Source organism: Stomoxys calcitrans, chromosome 5 (genome assembly GCF_963082655.1).
Source record: "Stomoxys calcitrans chromosome 5, idStoCalc2.1, whole genome shotgun sequence".
In the NCBI taxonomy this organism is placed as follows: Eukaryota; Metazoa; Arthropoda; class Insecta; order Diptera; family Muscidae; genus Stomoxys; species Stomoxys calcitrans.
Window position 1 is genome coordinate 147,632,656 of NC_081556.1, and position 25,416 is coordinate 147,658,071.

A 25,416-nucleotide genomic window follows, 5' to 3' on the forward strand; every position below is an offset into this window, starting at 1 on the left:
AGCTCTATATAAACCGATCTTCCGATTAGTCATTTGAGGCACAAAGAAGCTTCCATTTTATTCCGAATTGGCAGAACTTTTCTATGTAAAGTGCTCATGTGGCCTTCAACTAAGTTCGTTTGTGTAAATTTGTGGCATAATTGGTGGGTTCTAAAGATTCGACCCAGCCAAACATAGCACATTTTTACTTGTTTTTATAAATCATTGCAATCTTTTTATTTTTTTTTAATTATTTGAAAATGTTCGTTGATAAGTTGTAATGAATGTCAAATATTTATAATTTTTTTTTCAAATCAAATTGCAATATTCGCTTTAATTTTCGATTGAATTGGATGAAAATAATGTTTAGACCAATTTTTACGAAATTTTTCAGAAAAATACAAATTTCATAAAATTTTGTTATAGAAAATTCTAAAAAAATTATTAGTTTATGCAATCGTTTTTGCATTAGTCACTATTTTCCTATAACAGTCTTCATGATCTGTGAGTGCTACACTTGCATTCAAAATGAAAATCTTTGCTATGGAAGACAAATCATGTCGAAATTCTTTTCTCTGCACATTGGTGCGTATGAATGTTTTGTGTCTACCGCAGATATTCTTTGAACTTTGGTGCGTATGAATGTTTGTATCTACATTAGATATTCTTTGCACATGGGTGTGTATGATTGTTGAGGTCTATCCTAGATATACATATGCAAACGTTTATTTTGGTAAACAATATTCTATTGTTATTATGATATTTTCTTGCTCTAAACGTTTTTTGAGTCTGTTTCCTTCACTCTTCGAGATTTTGCCCCATTCGTTTCCAAAAGAAGATGCGCAAAATTTTTTTGAATTATGACGCACTTGTTTGTCTAGATGTCGCTTACTAAATTTTTATCAACCTCTCTATTTCCTACTGTTGCAGTGGCACAAAAAAATTTTGAATGTTCATAAGGTTAATGAGAATTTTGTGGCGCTTATCAGAGAAACGTGAACGACAATAAAACACATACATACCTGTTAGATGACATTACTGTTCTGCCTTTTTTTGGGGGGGTGGGGGTATTTCAAAAAGTAGCTGTGATTCAGTGGCGATTTTGTAGATATGAGTGTTAATTATGATTATCATAGTCAATAAATCTCAATGACGGGTTATTAATTTAAAAATTTCCAGAATATAATCATTTGATGTCATATGGCTTCAAACGGTAGTCCTGTGATAAGGCTATTTGACAAAATGATGAAAATATTGAATCATTTCATATCTAAAGGTTAAGGTCTATTTTGTTAATTTGTTATGGTGTTTTTATACTTACCACTATTGGGATTGGGGTATACTACACCGATCTATAGGTTAAGGAGTATAGATCGGTGTAGTATAGTGAGAGTGAAGTGTATGATATGTGATGTGCAATATTTGTTATACTCTCCATCATAGGATGGGGGCATGCTAATTTCGTCATTCCATTTTTAACACCAAAGAAATATTCGACTCCATAGAGTATATATGTATATATTTGTATAATATTCTTGACTATCATGATATTTTAAGTTGATCTAGCCATGTCCGTTCGTCTGTCGAAAGCAACATAACTTTCTAGCGAGTAAATCTAGCCATCTGAAATATGGTGTAAATACTTCTTTTTAATTTAGGTCGGTTGTGATTGTAAATGGATCAAATCGGTCTAGGTTTGGGTAGGGCATTTAGAGAGTGCAATTCTTATCCGATATCCGAGCCCGAGCAGATTGATTATGAAAGAGGTGGTGGATTATGAAAGAGTAGCTAGATTATGAAATAGGAGTATGGAAAATTTTGAAAAAGTTTGTGGATTTTGTAAAAACATATGGATTATGAACAAGTGACATATGGATTATGAAAGAGGTGGTGGATTATGATAGAGGAGTTAGATTATGAATGAGCTGGTGGGTTATGAAAGAGGAGATGGACTACGAAAGAGTAGGTGGACTATGAAAAAAGAGGATGATTATGAAAATGGGGTTGTATTATGAATGAGGAGATTAGGACTATGAAAAAGAGGATGATTATGAAAATGGAGTTGTATTATGAATGAGGAGATTATACTAGGGAGGTGGATGATGAAAATTGAGGTGGATTTTGAAAGAGTACGAAGATTATGAAAGAGTTGGTGGGTTATAAAAGGGAAAGTGTATTATTAAAGAGGAGGTGGATTATGAAAAGTGAGGTGAATTATGAAAAAGGATTATGACCAAGTAGGTGGATAATGAAAAAGGAGGTGGATTATGAAAGAGGAGATGCATTATGAATGGTGAAGTGAATTATGAAATGTCGATAATGGAAGATAAGGTGAAATATGAAAGAACAGGTGGATTATAAAAGAGGAGTTGAATTATGCAAGAGAAGGTGAATTATGAATGAGTTGGTGGATTATACGGGAAAGGTGGATAACGAAAGTTGAGGTGGACTTTGAGAGAGTACGTAGGTTATGAAAAAGTTGTTGGGTTATGAAGCGGAAGGTGTACTATTAAAGAGGAGGTGGATTATAAAAAGTGAGGTGAAATATGAAAGTGGACTATTAACAAGGAGGTGGATAATAAAAAAGGGGGTGGATTAGGAAAGAGGAGATGCATTATGAATGGTGAGCTGAATTTTGAAAGAGGATGTAGATAATGAAAGATGAGATGAATAATGAAAGAGAAGGTTAATTATAAAAGTGGAGGTACATTATGAAAGAAGGGTTGAATTATGAAAGAGGAGATGCATTATGAATGAAGTGGTGGATTATACGGGGGAGGTGGATGATGAAAGTTGAGGTGTATTATTAGAGAGTAGGTAGACTATGAAAGAGTTGGTGGGTTATGAATGGAAAGGTGTTTTATTAAAGAGGAGGTGGATTATGAAAAGTGAGGTGAAATATGAAAGAGGATTATTAACAAGGAGGTGGATAATGAAAAAGGAGTTGGATTATGAAAGAGGAGATGCATTATGAATGGTGAGGTGAACTCTGAAAGAGAAAGTCGATTATGAAATATGAGTTGAATAATGAAAGAGCAGGTGGATTATAAAAGAGGAGTTATATTATGAATGAGGAGTTGAATTATGAAAGAGGAGGTACATTATAAATGAGGTGGTGGATTATACGAGGGAGGTGGATGATGAAAGATCAGGTGAATTTGGACAGAGTACGTAGATTATGAAAGAGTTAGTGGGTTATGTATTTAAGAGGAGGTGGATTATGAAAGATGAGGTGAATTATGAAAGAGGATTATAACCAAGGAGGTGGATTATGAAAGAGGAGATGCATTTCGATAATGCAAGATAAGGTGAAATATGAAAGAGCCGGTGGATTAAAAAAGAGGAGGTAAATTATGAAAGAGGAGGTGAATCATGGATGAGGTGGTGGATTATACGAGGGAGGTGAATGATGAAAGTTGAGGTTGATTTTGAGAGAGTACGTAGGTTATAAAATAGTTGGTGGTTTATGAAGCGGAAGGTGTATTATTTAAGAGAAGGTGGATTATGAAAGATGAGGTGAAACTTGAAAGAGGATGTGAGTTTTAGAAGATGAAATGAATAATAAAAGTGAGGTGAAATATAAAAGGAGGAGTATTAACAAGGAGGTGGATAGTGAAATAGGAGTTGGATTTTGAAACAGGAGATGCATTATGAATGGTGAGGTGAATTATGAAGAGGATTTCGATAGTGAAAGACGAGATGAATAATGAAAGAGCAGGTGGATTATAAAAGAGGAGGTAAATTATGAAAGAGGAGTTAATTATGAAAAAAGGGGATGAATTATGAATGAGGTGGTGGATTATACGGGGGATGTGGATGGTTTAATGAGAGAGTAGGTGGATTATAAAAGAGATGGTAGGTTAGGAATGCTAATGTGTATTATTTAAGAGAAGTTGGATTACGAAAGATGAGGTGAATCTTGAAAGAGGATGCGAATTATGAAAGATGAGGTGAATAATGAAAGAGCAGGTGGATTATAAAAGAGGGGGTATGTTATGAAAAGGAGTTGAGTCGGGCTATCGACCCCGAGGCTCCCGCTCTCCTATTTTTCGATTGTTAGCGCGTATATGTACCTATTATTGTTTTGTAGTGGAGGTCACCGCAGATGTTATCATGTACGCCTATGACGCTGAACGCCTGGGTTCGAATCCTAGCGCGACCATCCGAAAAAAATTTTCAGTGATGGTTTTCCCCTTTTAATGCTGGCAACATTTGTGTATTGAGCCAATAAAACGAGCATTTTTCATCCGATTTTGATGAAATTTGAAACATGTCAATTAGTGCAATCCGATTAATTTTTAAGTTCAATGGTAATGGGCCACCTTTTTATGTCGAGCCCGAACGGCTTGGCGCAGAACAGATCTGCCAATTTAGCTTGAAATTTGAAACTGGTAGTTATATAAGACTTCTCAGCCTCTAAACCAAATATAAACCAAAACGGCTTATATTTGAAAGTAAATATAGATGGAGTTGAGTTATAATAGAAGAGGATTATAATTTTTGGGTGGTGGTTATCCATAGTTCGGCACAATCTAACTTAAAACATTTTTGCTTGTTTTATTTTACTTTATTTTGTATTCACGAAACTTAATGTACATTTGAAATAGGTTTATTTGACAGTACCTATCTTAAACCCCATTTACACTGCTCTTTAAATCCGGATGTAATGGCTGGATCATCTGTTTTCCCTTTATAAAATCAGCTGACGAGAGCCTTAAATCCGGATTTAATGGGCAGTGTAAACAGGCCCAGGCTTTATTGAGTTTTATGAACAGGACCGTTTTCATTGCATTAATAAATCAAATTTTGTAACCCACTTTCGTAATCCACTGTGCATCCCGAAGTCTCACAAAACACACACACACACTAACAATAAAAAGAAGAAATTTTACTGTGACCAAATCAGACCATTTGTATACAAATTACAACTTGAGTTTGAGGTGACAGTTATCTCAAAATTCTGAATGTCTAAAAAAATCAGATTATTTAGGTTTTTGTTTTCAATACATTTCGAAATCATGTGAGTTCGCTTTTTGTTATGCAAATATTTTCAAAATAAAAAAAAAAACGAAAATAACAAGAATATAAAAAAATGATCTGTGTGTTGTAGTAGTATTTTAATATGTATGAGATTAGAGATGGAATGGAAGCGAAATATTGACGTACATGTTGACATCTTTTGTCTGAACGCCTTCTCACACCTCTCTCGTGTGTGATCACAAGACATGTTTATTTTTAAGAAGAGCAGAGGGCAACGCAAAAAATTCGAACAGCCAAATTACTGATGACTAATAATGAGAGGTTATAAAAACCCCCTTTTTATAATGTGGGCTAAAACGAAACCTAAAACCTGACCTAATCAAGATATCAACTTCGTATTCATCTAAAAATTTAAGCTTTATAACTGTCAGTATTTTAAACTTCTGCCGAATATGTTCGTCACGAATGCAAATGACAAAAAAAAGACGATAAAAAACGAATTCCCAAACGATGGCCTAGCAACCGTGTTAACGAATAAACTTAACATACATACACACATATGTATGTATGCATGTGTTTGACGTACAAGGAAGCAACAACATCAGCCGCACACCAACAGTACCGGCAATACGAAATATGTGCGGATGGACTGCAAATTTTTTTGATTGAATTATGACAATCTGCTAACTTGTCAAATTAGTGGGATACGAAAATGTCGAGCAAAACATGATTTAAATGTGTGTTTTGTGAACATGCTGAAGTTTTTATTTAGTAATGTGTGCGTGTCCGTCCATCTTTAATGAATATTGAATTTTTATTGTGAATGATAGAAGCAGGAATACTTACATTAGTGATTGCTAATACAGTGTTGCCAGAAACATTTTTTTAATGCCCTTGAACAGTGATGCCAACAATTTACCATCAAAAAGTGTAACAAAAAAAGTAAGAAGGGTAGAAAAGAGTACAATTTTGTGTAAAAATGAGTAAAAAAACACTCAATTCAATTCATTGAAAATTTTGCAATAGAATTTTTCTTGGAACAAGACAAAAACCCAAAAAGATCATATCGCGTGCACTACATAACGCTATCGAATGTTTGCACCTTGGCCATCTTGCTATTGAATTGGTTGATCCATTAGAATGCGTAGTTCAAATATAGGGTAGAACCCCAGAAAAAAAATGTTCGTAAGTGGTTTCCCCTCATTCCGTAGTGTTTCCTTTCATTAGTAGTATAGTCGGCCATTTAAAACTTTTCTACGAAGAGGTGTCGTTAAGCAGCACACCTTTCATATTCACCAAAAAGTGGACCCTTATTCATTGATATCTCCTGTAGCTTAATATAATGTTTGTGGGAACATTTACAAAACATATTTACAACAAGTAAAAACTTGCTAAGTTTGGCCAGGTCAAATCTTGGGAACCCACCACCATGGATTCTGCACAAAAATTTTAGAAAATAAATTTAGTTGAAGGGCATAATTTTATTCTGCATACCAAACATCTGTCAAAAATTAAAAAGAAAAAAGAAACCGAGCAAGGATGATAGAGAGACTGATTTGGAACGTATTTGGCATAGTTGTTAGAAGTCATAATAAAACACTACATGGTCAATTTCAGGCAAATCGGACAAAAATTGCGCCTTGTAAGGGCTCAAGAAGTCAAATCGGGAGAACGATTTATAAGGGAGCTACATGCAAAATTTCAGCCAAATCGGACATAAATTGCGGCTTGTAAAGGCTGAGGAAGTCAAATCAGGAGAACGGTTTATATGGAAGCTATATTAGGAAGTCGTATATATTATTGGAAGTCGTAATGGAGCATCGCACGCAAAATTTCAGCCAAATCGGACAATAATTGCGACTTGTAAGGTCTCAAGAAGTCAATCGGGAGATCGGTTTATATGGGAGCTATATCAGTTTATAGACCGATTTAGACCGTACTTAGCACAGTCATTGAAAGTTATAGCAGAACACTACATGCAAAATTTAAGCCAAATCAAACAAAAATTGCGGCTTCCAGGGGCTCAAGCAGTCAATCGGTTTTTATGGGAACTATATCTAAATCTGAACCGATATAACCCATTTACAATCCCAACTGACCTACACTTACAAGATGTATCTGTGCAAAATTTCAAGCGGCTAGCTTTACGCGTTCGAGCGCTATGGTGATTTCGGCAGACGGACGGACGGACATGGCTAGATCGACTCAGAGCGTCGAGACAGAGTGCCAAATTGGGAGATCGGTTTATATTGCAGTTATAACAGATTATCAACCTATTTAGGCCATACTTGAAATAGTTTTCGGAAGCAAACATCTCCGGCTTAGACAATGGGAGGGCTAGTCCAACTCACTGTTCAAAATTTCCGCGAAATCGGACAATAAATGCGGTTTTTATGGGCATAAGACTCTGAATCGGTCTATATTGCAACGATATCTAAACATAGTCCGATATGGACCATCTACGGTTTGGACAATGGGATTCCTTATCCAATCCACTGTTCTAAACTTTCGCGAAATTGGGAAATAAATGAGGATTTTAAAGGCTTAGGACCCTTAATCCACAGATCGGTCTATATAGCAGCTATATGTAAAAATGATCCAATCTGAACCATATTTGGGTCGGATGTGGAGATTCTTAAACCATTTCACTGTTTAAAATTTCAGCGAAATCGGATAACAAATTCGCCTTTAATGGCCCTTAGACCCTAAAGCGGAAGTTCGTTCTATGGGGTAGCTATATCAAAATATAGCATGATCTGGACCATATTCGGGACAGATAACGGAGCCCCTTGTGCAAATCAATGAGTCAAATTTCAGCGAAATCGGCGAACAAGTATAGGCCTTTGTAGAGTAAATTCTTCTCCGGGATTGCCATGTCATTTGTTGATACCCTCCAACTAATTAACTTCGTAATTCCGTTTATAAAGGCAATTTTTTTTTTATAAGGGAACATACCAATACGTGCTGTCCGATTCATGCTTAACCTTTATGATAAGGCACCTCTTTTTTATAGCCGAGTCCAAACGGAGTTCTATTTTTCAAATTTCAAATTGCATAGTATTTCACAAATGTCGGCACCTCAAAAAATGTTTTCGGATGTTCTCGCCCGGATTGGAGCTCTGGCGTACGGTGTCAAACATGCTAAACATTTTTTTTATTCAAACCGGCAACCCTTATATCTACGTCTTTACGCACACAGTTCGCATGAATGCAAACTTATTGTGTGATTTTTTTTATTTGAGACTGAAAACAACAACATGTTGTTATTTTTATCAATAACCTCAGCATACAACATATTATTTGTATAAAAAAAAATAATAAAAAAAAAAAAAATATAAAAAGAAAAGAAAAAAAAAAAAATAAAACAGGCCCCCAACAAATACAATTGCGATTGGTCTTGTGATATGCACGTTCAGACATACATTCATACATACAAATGTACATATATGAGTGTGTTAATATCGTTAATCAACTTGTTAATGGATAAAGTACAAAACTATAGCAACAGATACAGAGAAATATCAGGCGGCATAGGGCCGCATTTAAAAAAATTATAAAAATATAAGAAACACATGTGAATCTTGACATTGAAAATAAGTCTACTTTTTGGCTTTCCACATTCAAAGGGAACTGCAAAAAGTTGTTGAATATTCATTTCTATTTTAAAGAAGTTATTGTTAAAGAAAAATATTTAGTTTTGTTAATTTTTTCTTCATTGGACTGTGTTAAAAAAATTGATAAAAATATGATAGCAATAAATAAGTAGTGTGTTTAGATTTTTTGCTTTTTATACCCTCCACCGTGGCGCAGAAGTTGGCATGTCCGCCTTTGACGCCGAATGCCTCGGTTCAAGTGCCAGCGTGAACTTCAGAAAAAAAATTCTGTGGTTGTTATCGCTGGCTACCTTTTGTGAGGTATCCTGCCACGTTTCAACTTTTCTACCATGTGGTGTCGCTATTCAACACGCCGCACAGTGTGAGAAAATCGAAAAAGTACTAGTGAAACGTATGCTGTGTGAGAACGGGTAGAGATATCTCTTTGAATTGGTTGGAGCCGATGTGTTATCGAGATCGTGTGCAAATTTCAAGCCCTAGGTGGTCTTAGGCGCATCTTGGCGGGCCCCTAAAGTTGGCAAACTCTATATTTGGAAAATTTGTTCATGGTGCCAAATCTTTATTTGTGGTTCGATTTTCAAAATTATTTTTTTGTTGGTTTCGGGTGAATTTTTTGCAATTTATGGTAAAAATTTTTTTTTATTGATTAGTCTTTATTGAAAAAACTTATTTAAATACATTAGTTTTTTCTTTTTTGCTTATGAAGAGACCATATTGTAGATAGATGCTCTTTAAGTGAAATTTGAAAAAGTTATGTCAACTTAAACGAGTGCTATATGTACTTCAAAATATGCAAATTTTTTTATTAAAAAATTGGAAAAACCCCTCGAGTTGAAAATTTCCAAAGTTCAGATCCCCTAATTGGCCACATGTTTTTTTCTCCATATGGTTGGGTTAGTCCTTTACAGACTCAATTAGACAATTTTAGGTCCATTGTGATACCACAGTAGCGACCCCAGCGCTGGTAATCCAAGCACGCTACCAACTCGACTACCGGGGCGCACGACCGACCGATATGTCCCCTTAACCCACGCAAAAATTTATTTGCACCTAACAAGAGAAGTTGATTTTAGACCTGATTTAAGTTAAAAAGTGAAGAAAAACTAAAATATTAATAAAAAACAAGCAAAAGTGTACTAAGTTCGGCCTGACCTAATTTTATATACCCTCCAGCATGGCTCGAATTTGGCAAGATCTTTACCCCGTATCTCTTTATAGGCAAAAAAAAGATAATGGATAAGAATTGCTATGCTATTGGAGCTACGTCAGGTTATAAACCCATTCGGGCCATGCTTGGCTTGGATTTTAAAGACAATAGTAGATCCCATTGTGTAAAACTGCAACCAAATTGGAAAAGAATTGCGCACTAGAGGGACTTAAGAAGTAAAATCGGGGGATCGGTTTGCATGGGAGCTATATCAGGCTTAGGACCGATTCAAACCATACTTGGTACATTAAATGTTATAGAAAACGACATAGTACAAAATTTCAGCTAAATCCGATAAGAGGGCACAGAAGAAATCACTCTAGAGGCCAAAGAGTAAATCGGAAGTTTGGTTTATATGTGAGCTATATCAGGTTACGCACCGGTTAAGACCATACTTGACATAGCTTTTGCGCGACAAAACAAACTTTATGCAAAATTTCAGCAAAAAAGGCTCCCATACAAACTGATATCGAGATACTTCTACTTCTTGAGCCTCTAGAGAATGCAGTTTTTATCTGAATTGGCTGAAATTTTCACGATGACTATTTCAATAAACATCAACAGATGTAGGAGGTATTTCGCAAGATCACTTATGGTTTAACCTTCAACAGATGTGCCAAGAACGTTCCGAATCGGTACAAAACCTGGTTTTAACTTCCACATAAACGGATCTCCTGATTACACATGTTAAGTCTTTAGAGGGCGCAATTCTTATTGTTTTGCACAATGACTATTATTTTGATCTTCAACATCTATTCCAAGTATGAACCAAATCGACCCATAACCTGATATATTTTCTTGTTAAACTATCTCTCGATTTCACATCTTGAGCAACTACAGAAAGCAATTCTTATCCAAACATATAAAAAAATTCATGAGGATTTCTAATTATGACCTTCCATTACCATTTTTTTAGTTTCTTTCGTAAAGAGAAACTGTGCAAAGGACTTGACAAATGCGATCCATGGTGGAGGGTATATAAGATTCGGCCCAGTCGAACTTAATATGCTTTTACTTGTTTCGTGTTCATATCTCACTTGCGTATATGGAACACATATTAAATTCAATGGCAATTACTGTTTGTATGTTTTGTTGTTTACAAAGCTTCTTTTTTTGGGGTTTTTTTTGGGGACGTGCCACCCACCTCCTACGCATGTGATTTCGTGACAATAAGAAGTATTTACACGTGTAATACCTAACCGTTCTCTTTGCGTCGATGATATCATACGCGATTTACTTGTGTTCTTTTGAATGGAAGTAAAATGAGCTTCATTTGAGAAACCAAAAGTGGGAATATATTTAAGCAGTAACATATTAGACTTCTACAATTGTTCTGTACGAACAAAAAGAAAATTTCCTAATTCGCATACGGCAATTTGTCTTTTGGCAAATTCACAATTTGTATGAGGGAATGGAAAAGGAAATCATTTCGCTTTCAATAACCGAGAATCACTGTTACCAATGTGGCTTAATGTGAATTCGGACGTAGAAAGTTGAAATTACATTATTATGAGATATTTGCTTTAGAAAAGTTTTGTTACTCAATCTTATTTCCTCGAAAAATATTGTTAAAACTTTACCGGCCCTATTCACAATACTTAATGTAAATTTGAAATAGGTTTTTTTTGACATATTTCCTTTTTTATATCCTCCACCATAGGATGGGGGTTTACTTATTACGTCATTCTGTTTGTAACTCCACGAAATATTCATCTAAGATTCCATAAAGTATATATATTATTGATCGTCATGACATTTTAAGTCGATCTAGCCATGTCCTTCCGTCTATCTGTCTAGAGAACACCAAATACTTATTAGTAGTGTAGGTCGATTGGAATTTTATGATGTGTTTTATTTTGACTTCCAACTACTGTGTCAAACATGGTCTGAGTCCGTCTATAGCCTGATACGGCTCCCCTATAAACCGATTTCCCAATTTTACTTCTTGAGTTTATTTCTACAGATTATTTTGATTTTTGTAGATTTTTTTTAAACATTTTTAAGCCAAATGTCTTTCCTATAATTGTGAATGGAAAGACCTTTCCATTCACAATAAAGGAAAAATAACATATCGTTAATAACGGATCACTAATAATTGTTGTCTACCTTTTTTTTACGCAGCGCAAATTGAGGGCCCCCCCGTTGATGAACTTGATTTTTGCCAATCGCAAGCTATCCTTTTACGATACCAGCAGTAATCCACCTTCACCAAATGATGAATCTTTACGGTAAGTGAATAACATTTATGTTTTGCGTCATTGAATGCATATTGTTTGAGAGGGAGAGAGCGATAGAAAGAGTGTGAGTGGCAGAAAGCAATTGTGAATGACAATGTATCTGTGTGTGTGTGTGTGTGCTTCAAATGCAAAACGCATTACAACTACATATGCTCTCTACTCTCTGTTTGCCAAGTATATGTAACCAATTCACACTGATTATGAACAAATTCACAGTGTCAATGAATATTAGCATTATGCAAACATATGCATATTGAATTAATTTGATTAACTTGTTTTTGTTGAAGTTTTCCTTTTTTCTCGCTCTTATTTGTTAAAAGTTTTGCTCAACTAACACCAATTTGAGTATTTTTAGATGCAATAAAAATACGCTTACATATAGGAATTTAAGATGGTTTTTCGCAAAAAAACATTTCGTATGACATTATGTATGAGCAATTTACACCTTTTTTACATCTATATTTATTTATTTTATGATTTGAGCGATAACACATACTCTTGCACACAATTATAAATGTGATGACACGTGTTGGTGAGAGTACAGAATGTGTTAATGAAGTTATAAAAGAAAATAAAAACTATTTTTGCCATAATAATGCTATTGTTTTGGGAAATAATTGGTAAGAGTGTCACTAAAATTCCTGATAAATGGACATAGGAATTGCCAAGCAAAGTTTGAAGGGCAAAATAAAAATTATTGATAATTTATTGTAATACACCAAATTAACAGTTTCGTGGCGGCCCCACAGGCTCTTGGCCCCAATAATAAAAATTCGTACTCAAGTAATAAGGATTTTTCATCTGAGTCGAAAATTGTCTCGATTGGTCTACATGTCAGTTTAAAGGGAGAGAGAGAGAGATGGTGGCCCCATAGTGTTGCCAAATTGAAAAATCTTGGAAAGAATTTAAGAACTTATAAACGGATAGAGTTATGTAAACGAAACTCAAATCAATGTTGAGGTGTTTTCCAAAAAATATCCAAAATTTGGGGACCCTAGTGGATCCAGAGGTTTATCAATAGGGCTTGAAAGGTGACCAACTTTCAAGCGAGCATGTCAAATTTTTATTGTTTGTCAAACAATTGCTTATGTGTCAATCGGCTTCATTCTTTCTTAAGAAGATAGAGCTCGTCAAAACCTACAAAAAGAAAAAAGTAATAAAAGAAACGTATCCAAAATTTTTTTTGACAAAAAATATATGCATAATTTTTTCTTCGAAATGTTAGTTCATGAAGCGATTCACTTTTATTGATAGTAAGAGGCAATCAACACCAATTTCTTTTAAATACTTCTAGAATATAACAATCGGCTTAAAAATTTTCAATCGGCTTACAAATAGTCCCACAATTTTAAAAACACCGACGATACATTGACTAAAATTTCTTAAAAAAAAAAACTAGTATATGTAGTACTTTTATTTTTTTATTTGTAGAACTTATCTCGAAGTCTAGTCAGACTTTAATTAGGATACCTATTGAAATATCAAATAGAACATTGTAAGATTTTCCTACGATAGGACAACATATTAGGATTTCCACATCCTTAAATGGCCATATAGGATAAAAGATTATATGGGAGTTATATCAAAACCTGTGCCAATTTTGATGACACATACTGCGACGTCAAGTAGAACATCTCACGCACTAGACTGTAGACATGTGACCAAAATTGTGGTTTTTACTGCCTTCAAAGTTCATATTGGATGAAATATATATATTGGAGCTATATCTAAATCAGCACCGATTTTAATGAAATTTTACGCACGTATTGGAACGCCAAATAAAACGTGTCATGCAAAATCGAATGTAGATTCGGATCATTACCTTATTGCAGCAAAGGTTCGCACCCGTTTGAATATAGCCAGGAAATTACGATCTGACACTACACGGAAGCTGGACATTGGAAAGCTGCAAGGACAACAAATGGCAGCGGCATACTCCACTCGACTGATCCAACTGCTTGATGAAAGCACACATTGTTCCGATGATATAATGGCGCAGTGGCAAACTATTGCCCACTCTATGGAAAATGCCGCGAAATCCGTACTTGGGTAACGGAAGCCTCCTCCAAGAACGGAAGCCTCCTCCAAGAACGGAAGCCTCCTAGCATCTCGACCAAGTGTGTCGAGATGCTACTGAAGCCAAGAATGCGGCATATAGAGCAACCCTGCAATCGGTAGCAACACGCCAGATGAAGGAGAGGTATTGGGAGAAAAAGAGAGAGGAGAAACGTCTATTACGCAGAAAGAAAAAGGAAATGGAAAGACGTGAGTGTGAGCGAATTGAGATGTACAGGATTCAGAATGAAGTCCGGAAATTCTACCAAAGAATTGAACATCAAACCGATGGCTTTGGTGCAGGAACATCCTCCTGCAGAGACAAAGAAGGAAATCTGGTAACTGACACAAATAACATGCTGAGGATATGGAAAGAACATTTTACCCAACTACTAGTGTCCGACGTTGGCGGCGAAGAGGATATCGCAGAACCAATCTCTGATGATTGTATAGAATGTTTACCTTCTAGTCAGAATAAGGTCCAAGTATCAGTGACCCGACTAAAGAACAACAAGGCAGCAGGAGCCGACGGGTTACCCGCTGAACTATTTAAGATCGGAGGCGACACGCGCAATCTGGCTAGAAGAACGCATACCCGATGATTGGAACCTCAGCATACTATGTCCCGCACACAAGAAAGGAGACAAGATGGAATGTGCCAACTACAGAGGAATAAATCTCTTCCCCATCGCATACAAGATACTCTCGAGCGTACTGTGCGAAAGATTAAAACCTAAAGTCTATGAGATAAGTGGGCTATATCAATGCAGCTTTAGACCTGGTAAATCCACCCTAGACCAGATATTCGCACTGCTCCAAATCCTGGAAAAGACCCGAGAAGGGCAAATCAACACCTACCATTTCTTTGTTGACTACAAAGCCGCCTTCGATACTCCTTTGCGTTCAAAGGTATTTCAATCCATGTCCGAGTTTGGTATCCCTGCAAAATTAATAAGACTCTGCAGGACGACACTTGCTGATACGCGTTCCTCAGTAAGGAAAGAATCTCTCCGAACCATTTAATACCAAACGAGGTTTCAGACAAGGAGACAGCCCATCGTGTGATCTCTTTAATATCCTGCTGGAGAAGAGATGCAGATGTGAATAGATATGGCACACTAATCACAAGAAAACACATGCTACTCGCCTATGCCGACGACATCGACATCATAGGTCGGTCACCGGAAGTATTAACTGCAGCCTTTGAAAGAATCGAAAGAGAGTCAGTGAAAATGGATCTGGCAGTAAATGGAGATAAGATGAAATGGATGGCTCCAATTCCCAAAAAGCCTTGCACAACCGAGTAGATAAAGAAAATGGAGAAAGTTGGGAACCACAACTTTGAGACAGTCAGTAACTTTATCTACCTCGGCACCGCCGTAACCGAAACGAATGACACCAGTTTTGAGATTAAGCGAAGAATAATAGTGGCAAACAGATGCTACTTTGGACAAAGTAAGCAGTTTAGAAACAAGGCCACCTCTTGACAGACGAAGATTACACTATACAAGACACTGATACTACCCGTGCTGTTATATGGTTCTGAGGCAGGGGTACTTGTGAAAGCAGATGAGGCAATACTTGGAGTGTTTGAGAGAAAGATTCTTCGTAAAATATATGGACCAGTTTGCTTTAATGGAGAATATAGGCGAGGTCATGTTGTCAGAATGGATGAAGAAGCACCAGCAAAGAAGTCTTTTGAAGACAAACACGGTGGTACACGCAAACCGCGAAGACCATAAGCGCGATGGAAAGATTAAGTTGTGGGAGACACCTCGAAACTTGGTGTCATAGATTTTAGAATGAGAGCAGAAGATGAAGGCGCTTGGAACACTATTCTACGTTCGACTAGTGGAACAAATATTCTGTCATAAGTAAGTAACCTATGGTCAAGTGAACTTTTTTGCTCAGTACAATCCCAAGACTCAGAAACATGAAGGGCTTCTTAAGATGTTCAAATCGCCCCACCCTTGTCATTATCCCTATAGTCCTAACTTGGCACCCCAAGACTTTTTTATTCCTGCACATTAAAACAAAATTGCGTGGTCAATGATTATTGTCGCCAGAAAATGTTACTGAAGCTTTCATTAACCACATTTTGGAGGTGTATCAATCGGAGTGGGAAAAGTTTTTCGACAATTGGTGTATAAATCATGCTGGAGGATACTTTGAACAACTTTTAACCCATTTTAATGAAACAAATTGGCATTTACATGATTTGGCCAGAAATTTATATAGCAGACCTCGTATGTGTCTAAAAAATGTGCTAACACAGATTTACTCTGTGTAAATATGTAAACTCAAGAGCAATTTTTTTATGAATATATCCAAGAGTTGCCAAAATTATTCAAATGAAGATAAGTTTCTTTTCTTCCCAAAAAAAAAAAAAAAAAATGTAGAAAAGAGCAGATAAAATCCTAAAGGCCAAATATGCTAATTGAAAATTATTTCACACCTTCGCGTGAGCAGAAACCATTATCTTATAAATAAGACCAAAATTTTAAACTCAATTTTATTTTTCGAAAAAGTTTAGCCAAAAACGGTCGTTTTCAAACGCGAGTGTAACCAAAGGCCACTCATTGAGAAAAAGAACGATTTAAGCTAGAAAATTCTTGGAGAATGAATTCGAAAAGTCTAAATATATTGGCCATGAGCGATGACTTCTGCGATGAGACTGTAAAAGCGCCACCCATTAAAAGTGATCCTGGTATTCTGCGTGATATGGTACACGAGAAGATTGTGCATGACTTGAAGCTGATGAGCAGTAAAGAATTGGATGGCATACTAGAAAGTTCGTCGGCATGTGGGGAGAATCTGTTGAAACCCCACGTTCAGCAACAAATCGATTTGACCCCCGAAGAGGCCGTTATGAATGAAATGCTTCAAGGTCTGAGCACCACCAAACAAAAGACAACATTTGTGAAAATTATCGCCAAATATATCAGGTATGATGAGACCATAGGTCACGAGTAGAACATAGCATGTGTGGAGAGTCAAAACAAAAAAAGAAGAAACAACAATGCAATAATCACCCGGCAACCAATAAAAGTTGATTGAATCAAACATTCCCGCCGTCATTCGGGTCTATCTCTAAGGATGGATGTTATCAGTATTGCCCATGGAAAAGTACCAAACCCCATTTGTCTAATGATCTGTAAATTATTCATAATTTACCAGTTGAATGTGTTTTCTGTATTGACTTTCCCGGCTGTTGATTAGATAAGACGGTATCATATGTCTCCACGGGTTTTATGGTTGTTTAATTTATCTCTTATTTGCGTTTATTGAATCAGGTTTCGGCAATAAAACATTAAATTAGAATTCCTCCACAAGCCTCCTGCTGTCTGTCCGTTCCTCATATCTTATCGTCTAGGCATCAGCAACTGTTGGGGAAACAATTTGTAAACCTTAAGTTAATGAATAACTTAATACTATTTTAAAGAAATTGAAATAAGGTGACGAAATAGGTACCAGTATATTGAAAAATACTTGGTTTTTAGTGTCACATTGCAGACAAATTGTTTAAATATGTCTGGCCTAATGATGAAAATTCGAATTTTAATCATTAAAAACGATTTTATTGTCCCTCAAATTATCCTCTAGCTTGATTAACACACTTTGGCATGTGCTTAAAACAATTGTCGAAGCACTTTTCCACTCCGATTGAGACACTACCAAAACATGGTTATTAAACGCTTCAACAGCATTATCTGGTGGTGAAAATCATTAACCATTTATTTTTATATTAATGTGCGGGAATAAAAAGAAGTCATTGGGTGCCAAGTCAGAGCTGTAAGGCGGATGACCCATTAGTTCGAGGTTTTGATTGGTTGTGTGAGAGTACCCATTGCCATAGTGAACAATGAATCGTCTTCTCTTGTTCGTTTGACGAATTTCTACGCAGACTTCTGGCAATCAAATTGTGATGTACCATTCAGAATTGACCGTCCTACGTTGCTTAAGCCGAACACTCGCCATATGAACAGTTTTGCCAGTTTTGTGAACATCAGAAAAATGTTCAGCGGTGGTTATGTTAATGCAGTCTTTATTTGTGAGGTACCCTGCTATGTTAAAACGTCTCCACCAAATAGTGTCGTTATGCGGCACGCCATTTGGACTCGGCATAAAAGAGGAGGCCCCTCAGCACTGAGCTTAAATATTAATCGGACTGCACTCCTTGATACGAGAGAAGTATCTTTTGTTCCTTAATGGAATGTTCATGGGAAATTTAGTAAAATAAAATAAAATAAAATAAAATAAAATAAAATAAAATAAAATAAAATAAAATAAAATAAAATAAAATAAAATAAAATAAAATAAAATAAAATAGATTAAAATGAAATGAAATAAAATATAAAAAAATAAAATAAAATAAAATAAAATGCAATAAAAATAAAATAAAATAAAATAAAATGAAATAAAAATAAAATAAAAAAAATAAAATAAAATAAAATAAAATAAAATAAAATAAAATAAAATAAAATAAAAATAAAATAAAATAAAATAAAATAAAATAAAATAAAATAAAATAAAATAATATAAAATAAAATAAAATAAAATAAAATAAAATAAAATAAAATAAAATAAAATAAAATAAAATAAAATAAAATAAAATAAAATAAAATAAAATAAAATAAAATAAAATAAAATAAAATAAAATAAAATAAAATAAAATAAAATAAAATAAAATAAAATAAAATAAAATAAAATAAAATAAAATAGTATAAAATAAAATAAAATAAAATAAAAAAAATAAAATAAAATAAAAAAATAAAATAAAAAAAAATAAAATAAAATAAAAAAAAAAAATAAAATAAAATAAAAAAAAATAAAATAAAATAAAAAAAAAAATAAAACGAGAAAAGCGTTGTGCAAAATTTTGGCAAGATTGGTCAAAAAATGCTCTTGCAATGGCTCTAGAAGTAAATATCGGGCGATATACATATATGACAGCCCTGCACCACAGTAGTGGTGTAGGGTATAAAGATTTCAGTCTAATTGGGTTGTAATTGCGCATTCTAGAGGCTCATGAAGTAAAATTGAGAGATTGGTTTACATGGGAGCGGTATCGGGTTTTGGACCGATTCGGACCATGCATAGCATATCTGTTGAATGCAAATTGGGTGGTAATTGTGCTCTCAAGAGGCTCAAGAAGTAAAATCGAAAGATCAGTTTATGTGGGAGCTGTATTAGGTTATGGACCAAATCAGGCCATATTTCACACGTATGTTGGAGATCATAGAAACAATGACAATGACAATTTCATGCAAATCGGATAATAAATGCGCCCTCTAGGGGTTCGAGAAGTAAAATCGGGAGATCGGTTTATATGGAAGCTATATCAGGTTATGAGCCGATTCAGACCATATTTAACACGTATGCTGTAATGTTTGTAAGCTCTCAAGAAGTCAACTCTGAAGATCGGTGTATATGGCCGTTTGATCAGGTTAAAGACCGATTTAAGCCATACTTGGCACAGTTGTTAGAAGTCATAATAAAACGCAATGTGCAAAATTTCAGCTAAATCGGATAAGAATTGAGCCCTTTAAAAGTTCAGGAAGTCAAATTGGAAAATGGGTTTATATGGGAGCTATATAAACCCATTTCAAACCCAATCAAAATCAGCCTACACTAATAGAAAGTAGTTGTGCAAAATTTCAAGCGCCTGGCTTTATTCCTTCGAAAGTTAGAGTACTTTCGACTGGCAGACAAACGGACGGACGGACATGGCTATATCGATTCCGAATGTCAAGACAATCAAGATGATATACATTTTGTTGGGTCTCAGATCAATATTTCGATGTGTTACAAACGGATTGACGAAATTAGTATGCCCCCTGTCCTATGGTGGTGAGTATAATCGACTCGGCCAAACTAAGCACGTATTTACTTGTGGTGGTAGACTCTTGGGATTCTACTGAAAATTTCTACATACCAAATTTCTGCTAAAACTAGCCAAAAATTTTAGTTTCTAGAGCCCTTAGAAGGTTAATTTGGGGATTGGTTGATTTGGGAAATATTACCACGTTATAAACCGATTTAGACGGATGCATTTGGCACAATATTCGGAAGTTGTAACGGAACACTGGGTCCAAAATTTCAGCTCCACGCATTTGAACGCTATTGTGATTTTCACAGACGGACATGGCTACTTCTGCTTTGAACGTTAAGACGAAAAAGAATTGTATAAGATTACCAACCGATTTGTACAATACTTAGTATAGCCCTCGAAGGTAATAGGAAATTAAAATCATAGTGCAAATCTCCAGCCAAATCTAATAAGAATTGCACCCTTCACAGATAAAAGTAATTTTGAAAACCAACAACTTTGGTCGAAAAAACAACTACGAAAATTGTTAATTTTCCTGCAACAATTTGTTTTGAATCTCAACGACACAAAGTACAAATTTGTTGTTGAAAGGCACTTTTTGCAAGCCAACATATAACAGCAACAATATGTCCATAAGCAAGGCAAAAAACAAAGCGCTGCTTTGTATCGTTCTTTTACTGCTGCTCTCGGGTTTTCCTCTGTCACTCCTACTACTATTACCCTTAAAAACAAATTTTAATAATTTTGGTGCCGCAGAGGATTGAACTCATGGATTTCATGTTTGGTAGTCTTGCATACATCCTCTAGCCTAACGACATCATCTTCCTTACTTTACTTTAATTGGCTATGGCAGAATATTTGTTCCACTAACCGAACGTAGAACAGCGTTCCCACCGCCTTGATTTTATGCGCTCATTCTAAAATCTCTGACACTAATTTTCGAGGTGTCTCCCACCACTTGATCTTTCCATCGGGCTCTTGGTCATCCCGGTTTGCGTGTACCACCGTGTTTGCCTTCAAAGACTTCTTTGCTAGAGCTTCTTCATCCATTCTGAAAACATGACCTAGCCAACGCAGCTGTTGTATTTTGATGCGTGCAACTATGCTATCGTCGTCATACAGCTCGTGGTTCATACGTCGCCTATATTCTCCATTAACGCATATATTTTACGAAGAATCTTTCTCCCAAACACTCCAAGTACTGCCTCATCTGCTTTCACAAGTACCTCTGCCTCAGAACCATATAACAGCACGGGTAGTATCAGTGTCTTGTAAAGTGTAGTCTTCGTCTGTCGAGAGGTGGCCTTGTTTCTAAACTGCTTACTTAGTCCAAAGTAGCATCTGTTTGCCAGTATTATTCTTCGTTTTATTTCAAAAATGGTGACGTTCGTTTCCGTTACGGCGGTGCCATTTTTCTCCATTTTCTTTATTTGCATGTTTGTACAAGGCGTTTTGGGAGTTGAAACCATCCATTTCGTCTTATCTCCATTTACTGCTAGACCCATTTTCACTGACTCTCTTTCGATTCTTTCAAAGGCTGTAGTTACTACTTCCGGTGACTTGCCTATGATGTCGATGTCGTCGGCGTAGGCTAGTAGCATGTGTTCTCTTGTAGTTAGTGTGCCATATCTATTCACATCTGCATCTCGTATAATCTTCTCCAGCAGGATATTTAAGAGATCACACGATGGGCTGTCTCCTTGTTTGAAACCTCGTTTGGTATTAAATGGTTCGGAGAGATTCTTTACTATTCTTACTGAGGAACGCGTATCAACAAGTGTTATTCTGCAGATTCTTTTTAATTTTGCAGGGATACCAAACTCAGACATGACTTGAAATACCTTTGAACGTAAAGGGGTATCGATAGTGGCTTTATAGTCAACAAAGATATGGTGTGTGTTGATTTGTCCTTCTCGGGTCTTTTCCAGCATTTGGCGCAGTGTGAATAACTGGTCCAGGGTGTATTTACCAAGTCTAAAGCCGTATTGATTGGCCCCACTTATCTCATTGACTTGAGGTTTGAATCTTTCATACAGTACGCTCGAGTGTATCTTGTATGCGATGGGGAGGAGACTTATTCCTCTGTAGTTGGCACATTTCGTCTTGTCTCCTTTCTTGTGTGCGGGACATAGTATGCTGAGGATCGAGTATGCGTTCTTTTAGCCAGATTGTCCAGATAAGCTGATGCATACGCCTTATCAGCGTGTCGCCTCCGGTCTTAAATAGTTGAGCGGGTAACCCGTCGGCTCCTGTTGCCTTGTTGTTCTTTAGTCAGGTCACTGCTACTTGGACCTCATTCTGACTAGGAGGTAAACAGTCTATACCATCATTAGAGATTGGTTCTGCGGTATGCTCTTCGCCGCCAACGTCGGGCACTATCAGTTGGGTAAAATGTTAGTGTCCGACCTAGCTTTACTGCTCCGAAAGTTTGCGTGTCTCCACAGACGAACGGATATGGTTAGATCCACTTGAAATGTCATAGCCTTGGACCTCGTATAAATATTTAATTTTTATACCCTACACCACCTTTGTGGAACAGGGTATTAAAAGTTTGTGCATTTGTTTGCAACGCTAAGAAGGTCAAAAGCTAGACCCATTGCTATGTAAACCAATCGACTCAGAATCAGTCTCTGATTCGGTTTAGCCGCGTCCGTCTGTAAGTCCATGTATTCTTGTAATCAGAGTGTAGGCCGTATTTGTTGTCTAAGGATGGACGCTATTGATTTTGACAAAAATTGGTTCAGATATATGTATCGCCGGATTTGCACTTAAATCGCCGTAGTAGCTACAATTTTCACCGATCTGCACTTTGTTACTGATACTAATATATCTGCGGGATTTCATCAAAATCGGTTCAAATTTGGATGTAGCACCCATACATATTTATCACCGGATTTGCACTTATGTGGCCGTAGTAACAACATTTTTCAATCGATGTGTTTGAAAGTCGGTTCAGATTTAGATATAGCTCTCATATACATATATATTTATGTATTGCCTGAATTTATAATTGTGGGGTAGGGGTTGGGTCATTATATTTTCGGCTCCGCTCGACTTTTGCCTTTCCTTAGTGGTTTTTATATATAATTTAAAAAATTGATCTAATTTTGTTTTCCAAATTATTTATTGGGATGTTTTGATCTCAGAGTTTATTTAGAAAAATCTAGAAAAATTACTTTTATTTTGTTGCTTTTGTTTTGAAAACTGTTTTTTTATCTTTTCTTATTTTTACTGCAAATAAGTAAATATATTTTTTAATGATGTTTAATCATACGCCGCGAACAAAAAAGGGTGAGTGACTTTCATGTGGATAAAAAAATAAAACAAGCGTAATGAAACAAATATTATAAATATTAAATAGACCTTTTCTTTGTAACGTTGCAAAACACATCAGGAAAAATAAAAAAGAAAAAAAAAATAACAGAATATTGTTCCAAATCTGTTTAGCAATTAGGTGGTAAATTAAAAGAACAAATGTACTAAAATTTATTAAGGCATGTCTGGGAAATTAGCACCTATTTTCCTAAAGACTACAGCACAAAAGATAGACATGTGTAAAGGTGAGCTAGTGTGTATGTGTGTGTGTGAGTCTGTGTTATGAATTATTAATTAAATAAAAGGTTTTACTGGCTATTAACAGCACTTTTTCTCCAACACACAGACATGCACATACGGGGAATATATCTATCTTCTATAACCACAGATAAAAGTTGTGAAAATGGCTATTGACTTTATTACTCTGGCTATCTAACAGCTTAGTGACTTACTAATACACTCTGAGAGCAAGAGAGAGGGACTAGAATAAAACAAATCACTGCCTTAGATAACCAACTGGCAGCTGTATGTTAGACATTTGATTAAAATAAACATTTTCTCCCCACCAACAAAAATCAAAAAAAAAAAGTGGCCAACAATCAATTATTGCTATAAATTGGCAAATCATTGAATGTCGGACAACAGTCGTCAATATCGGTTGCAATTAAACACATCTCTGCATTGCTCAAATCTAATTGTCGCGCACTCAACAGATTTGAGTCACAGTGATCACTTCACTCACTTTAGCATCATTGTTGTTTTTGATTGATTGATTGATTGACCGCCGTAACGTCTACTGGTATCGTTTCAATTGTGCTTTGATTGGGAGAAGAAGAAGAAGAAGAAAAAAACGTTTGTTTTTGTACTCATTGTTTAGTCATTCGGGTAATTAATTGATTTGAAGCCGTCATGGTCTTAAGCGAAGAAATCGGACAATTGAAACAGCAAGTGGATGAAGTCGAAAATAAATCGGAAATCTCCAAAGAAGATTATGAACTGGTCAATACGGAAACGGCCGCTGTCATTGAGGAGATCATTGAAGGTATCTCCCTGCAAGGCAGGCGTGGCACTTTAGTGCGTACCATTTCAGCGGTCTTAAGGTAAAATAAACTAAAAGTGTGTGTGTGTGTTCGTGTGTTTGGGGGCGCGTGCTTAAGTGCTCATTATTATGTTATAAAGACACAAGTTATTTAAAAGTTTAATGGGCTTTGTTTATTTTTAAAAGATTTTCATTGAAGTACAGGTGATCGTATGATTAATTTTAATTTAATTAATGGGGACCATGGTTCGTATGATTTATTTAGAATGCAGTTGCAGTTAATAATAAGACCTAGTGGACATATGTATTGGGAGTTGGGAAAAAAATAATTGAACATTCTCAAAAAAAAATTAAAAAAAAAAAAAACATATTGACAAAAATATTTACTAAAAAATTTAAATTTAAAATTAAAATTAAAAAAAAAATATTGGCAAAAAGGTTAGAAACATACTCCTGATTTTCATAGAATTTTGTCCAACTTTACATGCTTGAACTGGAACAAGTAAAAAGGCATTAAGGCACCTCGGGTATAAATGTAAACCCCCTTTCGTCACAATCTGGTGAAAATTTGATAACTTATGCACCCAAATTCAGCACGGACATTGAGTGATCCAAAAATTTGAAGTCACTGTTGAATTTTGTATTTCAATTTTCAACAAAATCGGGTAAAAAATAACGTTTTTATGAGCTTCAGACCCTTAAACGGCACATCGGTCTTTATGACAGCTATATCTAAATCTAGTCCGATCTTTACCATATTTGGGTCAGATGGCAGGTGTCCTAAAACTACCAACTGTTTAAAATTTCAGCAAAATCGGGTAATAAATAGAGCTCTATTGGGCTTCGGACCCTTTGTCGGGAGATCGGTCTATGTGGCAGCTATATCTAAATATAGTCCGATCTAAACCATATTTGAGACGGATGTCGGGAGACCTAAAACTACCAACTGTTTAAAATTCCAGCGGAATCGGGTATTAAATAGAGCTCTATTGGGCTTCGGACTCTTTATCGGCAGATCGGTCTATATGGCAGCTATATCTAAATATAGTCCGATTCGAACCATATTTGGGTCCAATTTTGGGAGGCGTAAAACTAATCAATGTTTCGAATTTCAACAAAATCGGTTAAAAATAAAGCTTTTATGGGTTTTAGACCCTTTT

The 25,416-nt window shown here is 35.7% G+C and overlaps 1 protein-coding gene across 3 annotated transcripts in view; it reads left to right on the plus strand.

Annotated features, from left to right (window-relative positions):
* LOC106085188 (glutaminase kidney isoform, mitochondrial) overlaps positions 1-25,416 on the plus strand; it is a 49,202-nt gene that overhangs the window by 6,994 nt on the left and 16,792 nt on the right. For 2 of the 3 annotated variants that reach the window (XM_013249290.2, XM_013249291.2), the window contains exon 2: positions 11,902-12,008. In XM_013249290.2, the coding sequence (XP_013104744.2) occupies positions 11,902-12,008 (107 nt within the window). Of the gene's footprint in view, positions 1-11,901; positions 12,009-23,841; positions 24,318-25,416 lie in introns of those variants that run through there. The other variant, XM_013249292.2, reaches the window with a different exon arrangement.